The sequence below is a fragment of the Petaurus breviceps genome, unplaced genomic scaffold (assembly GCF_028583685.1).
Source record: "Petaurus breviceps papuanus isolate PSGF00001 unplaced genomic scaffold, PetGlider_PUasm1.0 90865, whole genome shotgun sequence".
Classification (NCBI taxonomy): domain Eukaryota; kingdom Metazoa; phylum Chordata; class Mammalia; order Diprotodontia; family Petauridae; genus Petaurus; species Petaurus breviceps.
The window spans coordinates 15,184,424-15,196,871 of NW_027187367.1; the positions used below are offsets into that span (position 1 = coordinate 15,184,424).

The 12,448-nt window shown below is 39.0% G+C and overlaps 1 protein-coding gene across 1 annotated transcript in view; it reads left to right on the forward strand.

Annotated features, from left to right (window-relative positions):
* DNAH8 (dynein axonemal heavy chain 8) overlaps positions 1–12,448 on the forward strand; it is a 406,776-nt gene that overhangs the window by 357,266 nt on the left and 37,062 nt on the right. Inside the window, exon 89 of the mRNA XM_069073664.1 lies at positions 1,542–1,698. Within this exon, the coding sequence (XP_068929765.1) occupies positions 1,542–1,698 (157 nt within the window). The remainder of the gene's footprint in view (positions 1–1,541; positions 1,699–12,448) is intronic.

Genomic DNA, 12,448 nt, shown 5'->3' on the forward strand with positions numbered 1-12,448 from the left:
CACATTATGGCCTCAAGGCAGCAGGTTCCCCAACCCTGTTATAGGCTGAAGTAGAGAAGACTTCATGGGAGGGAGGTCTTACTTATTAAGGCTATGCCCCGAAAGCTGGTTAAGATTTAAGTCATTGGAGGTTGGTGAGACCTAGAAACAAAGACCTAGAAGTGAAAATAAATGTGATCTACAAGGATGACAGTAAATGACTAGATTGATAGGGTATGCCTGAGTAAGACTGGGGAGATAAATAATGCATAACTACACATATACAAGCAAATCAATCCAGGAAGAGGAGGTCATATCAGTTAATATCTTCTATAGATTCAATTTTATAGATTATTTGCATTAAAATAAATGAGTTGTGCTTATATAAGGGCAGCAAAATTATCATCCTTCAGTAATTTAAATTGAGCATCCTCATGAGGAAGATATCATTACAGTTACTTTGCACAGTGAATAAATAAGTAGGCAACATTATGTAGTGGGAAGAGAAAAGGACCAGGAATCAGAAAACCTAGGTTTGGGTACTATTTCTGCCTTAAACTGTGGCACACTTTGTAGTGACTTTGTAAATATTGCTTCCCTTATCTGAAGTTTGTTTCTTCACCTGTCAAGTTAGAAGGTCAGATTGGAGGATCTCTAGGGTTCCTTCCCACTCTAAAATTCTATACATTTGATAGCTCATCCACTAACCCTGTCTTCCAAAACTTATAGATCATATGTGGCAATATTACAATTCTATAAATAATTCAAGAGATATCAGGGAATAGTGGATAGAGGAGTCAGCAATACCTAGGTTCAAGTCATGTCTGACACATACTGGCTGCATGGTCTGGGCAAGTCACTTAAACTCAAAATACCCTAAATTTGCAGAAAAGTTTCATAGGTAGAGGGAGTTACCTCACTGGGACCTCCCCACACAAATGAAATCATAGGTCTGAGCTTAAAAAACAAACAACAGTATAAGGAAAAATGAGTTATAAAAGGATGTAAGCAAAAACATGGTCAGAAAAATACAGATTTTTAGTTTATGGAAATCAGTCATATTACAGTTGAACCATTTATATTTGTCTTTTAACTCAGTTATTTCCTTCATATTAATAAAACAACATTTTCAAACAACTCCTTGGGGCGGGCAGGCAGGGAAAAGTCAGGCAAATAGGAATGGAAGTGCTCTAGGTGAGGAACAGCAAGGTAAATTTGGCTAGATTATAGTGTATGTAGAGGGGAGTAATGTGATCTGAAGAGGTAGGATGGGACCAAGTTGTAAAGATGCTGTGTCAGAGGTGGGATTTGAACCCAGGTCCTCTTGATTCTGAGTCTAGCATGTATCTAACCATTATGTTACACTATCTCTCCAGATGACCTTTGGAGGTCCCTTAATCTCTGTGACTCTATGAAAAAGCCTCACATGCTTTTTTTCTCTTTAATTTTTATGATTCTACTATTACATATTTTATCTTTAATAATAATAATAATCTCTGTAGGTGTTTCCCACTCCCACCCCTTGCCTTGTTATGTTCTGAAGGGCTTAATATTCTTGTCAGGTATCAAAGTAACACTGCTTCTGGAGTTTTGGAAACTATTACCAACATTCAACCAAAAGAAAGTGGAGGAGGAGCAGGAGAAACTCGAGAAGCTATAGTTTACAGACTAGCTGAAGATATGCTAAGCAAACTACCTCCTGACTATATGCCCCATGAGGTAAGATGCAGTTTTCTTTCATTCTTTATTTTTCTAGTACATATGTGTCTTTCCTCCACCATTCTGCTAAGTTACTTACTTGCATGGCCAAGTGTCATCAAATATTTGTATGTTTCTTATGTTTACAGAGCCAGTACATTTCAGTTCAATGCAGTACAACATTTATTAGGCACCAATTATGTGTAAGACACTAGGAATACAGAAATGAAATCATGCAGTCCTTTCCCTAATAAATGAGGATGGAATATTAGAGGCGGACAAATAAGGGTGATAAAAAGTAAAATATGTTAAGAGCAAAGGAAAGCCAGGCAAGGTTTGTAAGAAATTTAAGTGGGGAGGCAGACATACTAATACATTGTTGGTGGAGCTATGAATTATCTAACCATATTTACTCATTTAACTGAATTTTGGGAATTATACAAGAAAAAATATTAAACTGTCTATATCCTTTGATTCAGTGATCTCACTAAGTGGACTTTTATCCCAATGATGCCAAAGACAGAAATAAAAGTTCACTATATACCAAAATATTCATAGTAGCAATATTTGTGATAGCAAAGAAATATAAACAAAAGGAATATTTGTTGAATGTGGAATTAATTTTTTAAAAAAACTTATAGATGAATGTATTAGAATATTATTATACAGTAAGAAATTATGACTACGAGGAATTAAGAGAAATAGGAACTTCTGTATGAATTGGTGCAGAGCAAAATAGACAGAAAAAATAAACAAGATATATAATGATCACCAAAAGGAAGTCTAATTCTGAATAACTGGGTAAAGAATGAAGAGACCAAAGAACTGATCATGAAATATAACTCCCTACTCCTGGGACAGAATATAATTGTTTTTCTTAGTCACAAAGGAAGATTCAATCTTGAGGGGAGTGGGATTCTCAGAAATGGCTGTGATATAAAGAAAAAATCAAATATACTTACATGTATACATATATGTATATATACATGTGTATATTATGAAATGTAGAAGGAAATACTAGCTTTCACTTGAGGGAAGTTGTTGTCAGGGGAGACATTATGGAAGAGACAGCATCTGAGTTGGGATTTCAAGGAAGGAAAAAATTTCAACATACAGAAGACCAAGATATGGAGAGGATAATTTCAAACATAATGGATATGACCAAAGACAGAGATGGAAGAAGGCAGAATTAAGAACCAGGGGCAGTGTAACCCAACTGATCTGGAATATCCAGTACAGGGGCTCCCAAAAGTTTTAGTGCATTTTTCAGCTACTAAAGGTTAAATAGTGATTAAAGCTTAAAACTTCACTATGACTTTGGGGATACTCTTTATTAAAAAGAGAGTAGGAGATAAAGACTGACAAGTGATTTGGAACCATTTTGGCAAGAGTTTTGAATGTCTAGGTCAGAAATTGAAATTTTATTTGGTAGGTAGTAGGGAATCACTGAAGGTTTTGTAATAAAGGAGTGGTGTGGTTATAGCATTATTATTAGGAGGATTACTCCTGGATTGGAGAGGGGAGAAATACCTCTTTTTCTGTGTCCCACTCTTCCTCCCTTCAAACATTTTCCTATTTTCCTTTTTGTGCCTACTTTCCCTCCTTATTCTTTACTCTTCTATCCCACTTTTATTGAAACTTTTATTACCTCTGCCCAACTCAATTAGAATCAATCAACACTCATTTATTAAGCTCTTACTATATGCCAGGCACTATGCTAGGCCCTGGAGATAAAAATAAAAAGTATGAAACAATCCTTACCTTAAAGGAACTTAAATTCTAATGGCAAAGCAAGGAAGAAAACCAGTTGGTTTAATAAATTTACACTGAACCATGGATGATGATGATCTCTCCTATATGTTGTTTTAAACATCCCAGCTATGTTTTAGTATTAAGCTATATTACTCTCTAATGAGTGGTGTTTCTTGGGGGAAGAGGAGTTATTTAGGGAACCTTCCTTAAATCAAACATCTTCCCCTATACAAGTAGCCCTTGGCTGAGGGGGAAGAAAGATGTGATCCCCAATCCACAGATGATCATTTCAGTCCCTTTCTCTGTCAAGGTAGAGACAGTCCACTGTTGACAGATGCCCCTGCCTCAGAACCTACTCTGCCCTCCATTATCACTGGAACTGGGAGGAGTAGGAACTGAGCCCTGACCCCTTTGAGGAACTAAGAGCTTCCTGAGGTATGTGGTCCATAGCAGTTGCATCTGGCATTTACTAATTGCCCCAAACTACTTGCTCTTACCATCTGAGAAAATAGCATCTTTAGCCTTTTTTCACCACCAAGAGACAGGGACTACTGCTATTGAAGGTAGAAGGCACTACTACCACCAACACCAAACCCCATTGTCTCACTTCAACCATAGGCAGGACTCCTATCTGGTATTGTGGAGAAGAGGGACAGGGGAGAGAAATATACTGCCAGAGTATGAAGGCCTCCTTCACTATACAATCTTTCTAGTAAACATTACAACTGAACTTCCTGGTCCCAGTACAAGCCTGTCTCTAGTATGATGCAGAAGGAGAGAAAAGTGAAGTGACTACCCTAGTCTCGTAATACCCAGGTTTAGTCATCTCCAGATGACCCTCTATGTCGGGTGCATCTTTACTCTCAAAGAATGGAAACTTGGTCATACCCACCTCTACCCTAACTCCTGGGTTTATTGATGGCATACAGGCCATCAGTGAAATACTGACTCACACAAAAAGGAGACATCTGCTTCTGCCTCACTGTCATCATAGGGTACAAGTCTTATTCTGGTTCTGGGAAATGAAGGCATACATATCATCACAACCCAGAAAGTGAGCTGCATCCAGAGTCTCGACCAACTTTGAAGTTAAAGCTGGAGGTAGAGAGAGATTTAAGACTATGAGGTCTTATGCTGAAATAGAAAAGGGGATCTGGAGCCTTCTATAAATCTACTAATCTAAAGTGAGCAATCCCAGATACCTTTTAAGTAATACCAATTATGAGTAGCCTAGATTAGGATAAACATGAGGGGTTGGTAGAATTCCTTTGCTGCCAAAGTCTGCACTTATGAATTCATTAGTCATTTTACCAACTTCTTTCCATATGTCCAACTCCTTCTCAACCACCATTGCCAACAAGTCTCCCTTTTTCCCTTCCCTTGTTTTGATCAGCTAAATACTTGATAACTGTTGTTTTCCTGCTGTACAGCTGCTCCCCTAATCTCTGTGATCCTGAGTCACCATACACTGAGGCACAAACCTCTTCTCCACTCTCCATCCTTATCTCTCCCTATACTCTCATTCCTCTTCAGCTCAGCCCAAACTCTGCTTCAGTCTCTTTCTTCCTTTGTGCTCCTCTTCTGCTGAGCCTTCTCAAACACCCACTCTGCCATTAATGAACTCTTTTTCCTTTCACATTGTTTCCATCTTCTCAAAGTCACAGAAACATGACTTTTTCCAGATGACATTGCATCCTTGGTCACTGTCTCCATGACTCATTGCTCCTTCTTTCATGATGATCTACACTCTGGGTCAGGAATAGGAGCCACTATACTCTTTGTCCCTTGCCTGCCACTTCCAGACCCTCTCTCTGACTCCCATTACTTAGCAATCTCTCTTCCTTTGAGGTTCACTCCATCTAAGACAATTCAAGTCAAGAGACATTTATTAAGTGCTTTTTATTTGCCAGACACTGTGACAGATTCTAGGAGTACATTTAGAAGAAGAAAGACAATGCCTATCACTAAGGAACTTGTTGGGGGGAGAAAATATATAACAGGAAACTGAAAAGTGGAATGGGGGGAGGCTAGGGAGAGATAAAAGTACCTGACATAGGAGCATTGTAGAAAAAAATTGAGATAATCAGTAGTGCAGCCTGGAGAGGAACACGAACATGGTTAACCAGAATGTCCTCCTTGAAATGGAGGTTCTGTTGGATTGGACTTCCAGGAGCCAAGATGGTGGAGTAAGCAGTAAGTTGCTCTCACTCTCCCTTATTAGCCTCTAAAAATCCAGAAAATATTGCCCCAGGAAAAATCCTGGAACAGCAGAGCCAGCAGAAAGATGGGGTGCAGCAGTCTTTTAGCCCAAGAGGCTTGGGGGATTAATCAGAAAGGTCCCTCTTCCTCTGATGGCAGTACAGGATGGGAAACGTCCCAGCAAGCCAGTGGCAAGCCCTCACCTCAGCAAACCAGTGGGAAATCCTGAGCCCCAGGGTGGTGGTACAGGCAAGCACCAACACCAGGACCTCTGCATACCTTGGCACAGCCAGCAGAACCAACAGACTCCAGCTTGGAGAGGCACCACATGCATTAGCAGGCAGATATCCTCTAGCAACCCAACCTTCCTGTGCTTCAGGGTAGCTCAAGGTGATCAGGCATCCTCCTGCAGCCAAACCTCCCTATGCTTCAGTGCAGCTCTGGTGAGTACAGGCTTCCTCTAGTGGCCAGATCCCACCCCACCCCAAGAACTTCAGTGTAGCCTTTATGAAATGCAGAAAAATCCCACCTGACCTCAGTATACACCAGCCACCACCACTAGGACCCCAGTTCAGCACCAGGTAAGCTGACAGACCTGTACGATCTTTAGATACCAGCAGCTGAGGTCTTAGCACACAAAACCAGTGATCAGGGCCTGAGCTTCCAGGAAAAGAAGTGTCCCCTGTGCTCCAGCAGGAGAGCCCAACTTTAAAAGACAAGGAATAGGCAAACATCTTGGGCAAAAAGCAGAAACAGACACTAACAACAGATTTTTTTCTATGGGGATAGAGAAAATTAAAACACAAATTCAGAAGAGGAATAATATTGTCAATATACCTACATCAAAAACCTCAAAGGGGAATATGAACTGGTCTCAAGCCCAAAAATGTTCTTGGAAAAGCTCAAGAAGGATTTTAAAAGTCAAATAAGAGAGGTAGAAGAAAAACAGAAAACAAGTGAGAGATATGTAAGAGAGAGTCAGCAGCTTGGAAAACAAAGGACAAAAACTGACTATAGAAAAAAAATTCCTTTAAAGAATAATGGCCAAATGGGAAAAAGTCTGTTGAGGAAAACAACTTCTTAAAAAGTGGAATTGGCCAAATGGAAAAGGTGGTACAAAAGCTAACTGAAGAAAACGATTTGTTAAAAATTAGAATTGGGCAAGTGAAAGTTAATAACTCTGAGACATCAAAAATAATTCAAACAAAATCAAAAGAATGAAAAAATAGAAGAAAATGTAATATTCCTCATTAGAAAAACAACTGATTTGGAAAATAGATCCAGGAGAGATAATTTAAGAAGTATTGGTATACTGGAACATCATGATCAAAAAAAGAGCCTGGACAGCATCTTTCAAGAAATTATCAAGGAAAACTGCCCTGAGGTCCTAGAACCAGAGGGTAAAATAGTCATAGAAAGAATCCATTGATCACCTGCTGAAAGAGATCCCAAAATAAAAGCTCCAAGGAACATTGTAGCCAAATTGCAGAATTATCAGGTCAAGGAGAAAATACTGCAAGAAGCCTGAAAGAAACAATTTAAATATCATGGAACTGTAGTAAGGATTATGCAAGACCTTATAATTTCTGCGATAAAATATCAGAAGTCTTGGAATATGATATTCCATAAGGCAAAGGAGCTTGGATTACAACCAAGAATCCGCTACACAGCAAAATTGAGCATAAACTTTAAGGGGAGGAGATGAGCGTCCAATGAATAGAGGGCTTCCAAACCTTCCTGATGAAAAGACCACAGCTCAACAGAAAATTTGATCTTCATATACAAGATTCAAGAGAGGCATAAAAAGGTAAAGAGAAAAGGAAAAAAAAGCACATTATTCATTAAGGGCACACTGTTTACATACTTGTAACTCTTGAGAACTGTTTCTTTATTACAACATTTAGAAGGGGTATACAGAGACAGAGATAGTGGATATAAGTTGACTTTGATGTGATGATAAAACAAAATTGAGAGGTGAAAAGGGATTATACTGGGAGAAGAGGAAGGGAAGAGGCAGAAAAGGGTAAATTACATCACATGAAGAGGCAGGTGCAAAGACCGATTACAGTAGAGAGAAAGGAGGGAGGGAGATGAGCATTGTTTGAAACTTACTCTCATTGGATTTGGCTCAAAGAGAGAATAATACTCAGGTAACTTACCTTATAGGGAGTAGGAAGGGAAGGGGAAAGAAAAGGGAGGGTGTAGACAGAAAAGAGGGAAGAAGAAGAAGGAAAAAAGAGAAAGGGAAGGGAGGGGACTAATAGAAAGGAGGGAAGATTAAGGGAGGCAGTGGTCAGAAGTAAAACATTAGTGAGTAGGGAAAGGGAGAAAGGAGAGAGGAAAACATAAACAGGGAAGAATAGGATGGAGAGAAAGACACAGTAATCATAACTGTGGATGTGAATGAGATGAATTATCCCATAAAACAGAAGCAGAGAGCAGAGTGGATTAAAAATCGTAATTCTACAACATGTTGTTTACAAGAAACACATCTGAAGCAGAGGGATACACAAAGAATAAAGATAAAAGGCTGTAGTAGAATATATTATACTTAAACTGAAGTAAAAAAAAAAAAAGCAGGCATAACAATCCTGATCTCAGACAAAGGAAAAGCCAAAACAGCAAATATATAGATATATAAACAGAGAAATAAAATTATAGACCAATTTCCCTAATGAATATAGATGCAAAAATTTTAAATAAAATATTAGTAAAGAGATTACAACAAGTTATCATGAGGATAATAAACTATTACCAGGCAGGATTTTAGAAAAGCATGGAGAGACTTCCACAAAAGGAGGCCAGGGAAGATAGGGCTGGTTCAATATTAGGAAAACCATTGGCATAATTGACCATATTAACAACGAACTAAAAGAAATCACATGGTTATCTCAATAGATACAGAAATGGCATTTGATAAATTACAATACCTACTCCTATTTTTTTCATCAAATGCTTTATTAACTTCTACTTTATATCATTCATTTCTGCAAGATTTTGCATTACAAATTTTCTCCCTGTTTTTCCCCTACCCAACACCCCAAAGTAGCAATCCCACTGGAAATCCCCTCCTCCAATCTGCTCTCTCCCATATCGTCTCCCATACACCCTCTACCTTTCCAGTAGAGCATGGTGGATCTCTATGCCCCAGTGCCTGTATGTTTTATTCCCTAATTACATGTAAAATAATATTAATAATAGTGTGTATATATACATATATATATATATATATTAAACATTTGATTTTAAAACTTTGAATTCCAGATTCATTCCCTTCCTTCCTTCCCACCCACCCTTACTGGGAAGAAAGCAATTCAATATAGGTTGTACATGTGTACCTATACAAAACATTTCCATAGTGGATATATTGTAAAAGACTGACTATAGGGGTGGCTAGGTGGAGCAGTGAGTAAGAGCTCTGGCCCCGGAGTCAGGAGAACCTGGGATCAGTTCTGTGCTCAGATACTTAACACCCACCCAAAATAACTGGCTGTGTAACCTTGGGCAAGTTACTTAAACCCAATTGCTTAAAAAAAAAAAGGACTGACTAGATTTCCCTCCCTCCTATCCCACCTCCCACTTGTTCTATTCTCTACTTTGATCCTGTTCCTTTTCAAAAGTGGGTGCTTCCAACTTCCCTCCCCCCCAGGCTGCCCTCCCTTCCATCATCCCCCCTCTCATCTCTTTCCCTCCTACTCTCCTGTAGGGTGAGAAACTCTATTTGGTATGTATGTCATTCCCTCCCTAAGCCAAAGTCAATGAGAATAAGGTTGACCCATTCCCTTTTGCCTTCCTGTTCTTCCCCTCCATTGTAAACATTTTCCCTTGCCTCTTCTATATAAGACAGTTTATCCCATTCTGTCTCTCCCCATCCCCTCTCATTATAGTCCTTTCTCATCTCTTAATTTCACCTTTTAAGTATCATCCCTTCCTGTTAAATTGGTCCTATGCCCTCTATCTATATATACTTGTACACATATATACACACATTCACATATGTATTCATATGCCCATATACCCTCCTATATAGACATGTATATGTATGTATGTATACACATTTCTATTCCCTTCAACTATTCTTATACTGAGAAAAGTTTCATAAGTTACAGTTATCATTTTCCATGTAGGGATGTAAATAGTTGATAAGTTCCTTATGATTTCTTTTCCCTGTTTACCTCTCATGCTTCTTGTATCTGAATGTCAAACTATCTATTCAGCTTTGTTTTTTTTTTTCATCAAGAATGCTTGAAAGTACTCTATTCCAATGAATGATCATATTTTTCCCTGAAACATTATACTCAGTTTTGCTGGGTAAGTGATTCTTGGTTTTAATCCCAGCTCCTTAGACCTCTGGAGTATCATATCCCAAGCCCTTTGATCCCTCAGTGTAGAAGCTGCCAGATCCTGGGTTATCCTGATTGTGTTTCCACAATATTAAAATTGTTTCTTCCTGGCTGCTTGTAATATCTTCTCCTTGATCTGGGAATTTCTGAACCTGGCTATAATATTCCTAGGAGTTTTCTTTTTGGGATCTTTTTTCAGGAGGTGATTGGTGGATTCTTTCAACCTCTATTTTGCCCTCTTGTTCTAAAACATCAGGTCAATTTTCCTTGAGAATTTCTTGAAGGATGATTTCTAGGTTTTTTTTTTTATCATGGCTTTCAGGTAGTCCAATAATTTTTAAATTAACTCTCCTGGATCTATTTTCCAGGTCAGTGGTTTTTCCAATGAGATATTTCACATTGCCTTCTTTTTTTTATTATTTGTTTGGATCTGTTTAATACTATCTTGATTTCTCATAAAGTCAATAGCTTCCATTTGCTCCAATCTATTTCTGAAGGAATGATTCTCTTCAGTGAGCTTTTGAGATTCTTTTTCCATCTGGCAAATTCGGCTTCTTAAGGCATTCTTCTCCTCATTGCCTTTTTGAGCCGCTTTTGTCATTTGAGTTCGTCTATTTTTTAAAGTGTTATTTCTTCAGTCAGGTTGTTGACTCTCGTTTCATAATTTTCTTGCATCATTCTAATTTCTCTTCCCAATTTTTCCTCCACTTCTCTTATCTGTTTCTTAAGGTCCTCTATGTCCTGTAACTAGCTCGTATTTTTCTTGGAAGCTTTTGGTACAGGAGTATTGACTTCACTGTCTTCCTCCTGTTCCATGCTTCCATGCTTTGATCCTTTTTGTCTCCAAAATAGGAGTCTAATGTTGGATTGCTTTGTTTGGTTTGCTTCCTTTGCCTGCTAATTTTGCCACTCAATTACTTGACTTTTGGGCTTTTTGCCACAGTTGGACTCTACTGCCAGACAGGGGAGCTTCATACCAAACACTGGGATTTTCTCAGCTGCAGAAGGTATTCGTTGTGTACCCTCTCAGAAGCCTCCACACGCTCTGGCAAGCTGGTCACATGCCCCAGGACCTCCACCCTAGACTGCAATCCAGATCCAAGCAGGTTAAAGCAAGAGGGATTACCCCTCAGACTGGTCGCTTGGTCCCCCTACACTCTGCAGGCCAGGAGCAGAAGCTGCCATGTGTGACTGTGGCTGCAGGACAGCAGTGCTGTTCTAGCCGATTGCTGCCAGTCTGTCAGGGTGTCCTCAGTGGGAGGTTAGCTTCTCTGTGTCATTTTGTGGGTTCTGTAGCACCAGACTTTCTTCAGAGTCACCTTTTACATGAATTGGAGGAGGTGAGAGCCGGAGCCCCACAGAAGTCCTGTTTCTACTCTGCCATCTTGACTTGGCCCCAATAACTATTCCTATTAACAATATTAGAGAGCATGGCAAAAAATGGAGTCTAGTTGTATATCCCAAAGAGATCATAAAAATGGTAAAAGGACCCACATGCATAAAAATATCTATAGCAGCTCTTTTTGTGGTGGCCAATAACTGGAAATTGAGGGGATGCCGATCAATTGGGGAATGACTGAGCAAGCAGGGTTATATGAATGTAATGGAATACTATTGTTCCATAAGAAATGATGAGCAGGCCAGACTTCAGAAAAACCTGGAAAGACTTACATGAACTGATGCTGAGTGAAGTGAGAAGAACTAGGAGAACATTATACACAGCAACAGCAACATTGTTTGATGATTAGCTGATAGAATTAGCTCTTCTCAGCAATGCAATGATATAAGACAATTCCAAATGACTCATGATAGAAAATTCTTTCCACATCCAGAAAAAGAACTATGGACCCTGAATGCAGATTAAAGCAAAGTATTTGCTCTTTTTTGTTTGTTTGTTTCTTCCTTCTTGTGGCTTCTCCTCTTGGTTCTAATTCTTCTTTACAACATGACTAATGTAAAAATGTTTAATATAAATGTATATGTAGAGCTTATATCAGATTGCACACTGTCTTGGAGAGGGGGGAGGGAATGGAGGGGAAATTTAGAACTCAAAATCTGATGGAAGTGAATGTTGAAAACTAAAAATTTATTAATTTGAAAAACAAAAAGAAGTGGAGGTTCTGGGAGGAACCATTCAATCATAGGGAGAGGCCATAAGGGCAGTGTGTAAAGTCCAGGGGTGGGGTGACCTTCCAGGATGAAAAGGTTTCTAGAGCATTGTAGAGAGAAGAGAGTCTAAGAGGAAAGTCAGGAGTGCACCCTGGAGAGGATCTTCGTTCAGATTATTATTGCTTTCATCAGATGACCTTTAAGGCATTCTCCTTTCTCAAATACTTCAGTTCACCTGACTTTCTACACCAGTCTCAATCTTCATCAAAATTCATGTTGATATCCTGTTGTATATTTTGGCCTTCAAGTTCATCAAACTCCTCAACTCCCATGATCTACATCTCTACTCAACCTCAGACACTAAGGGG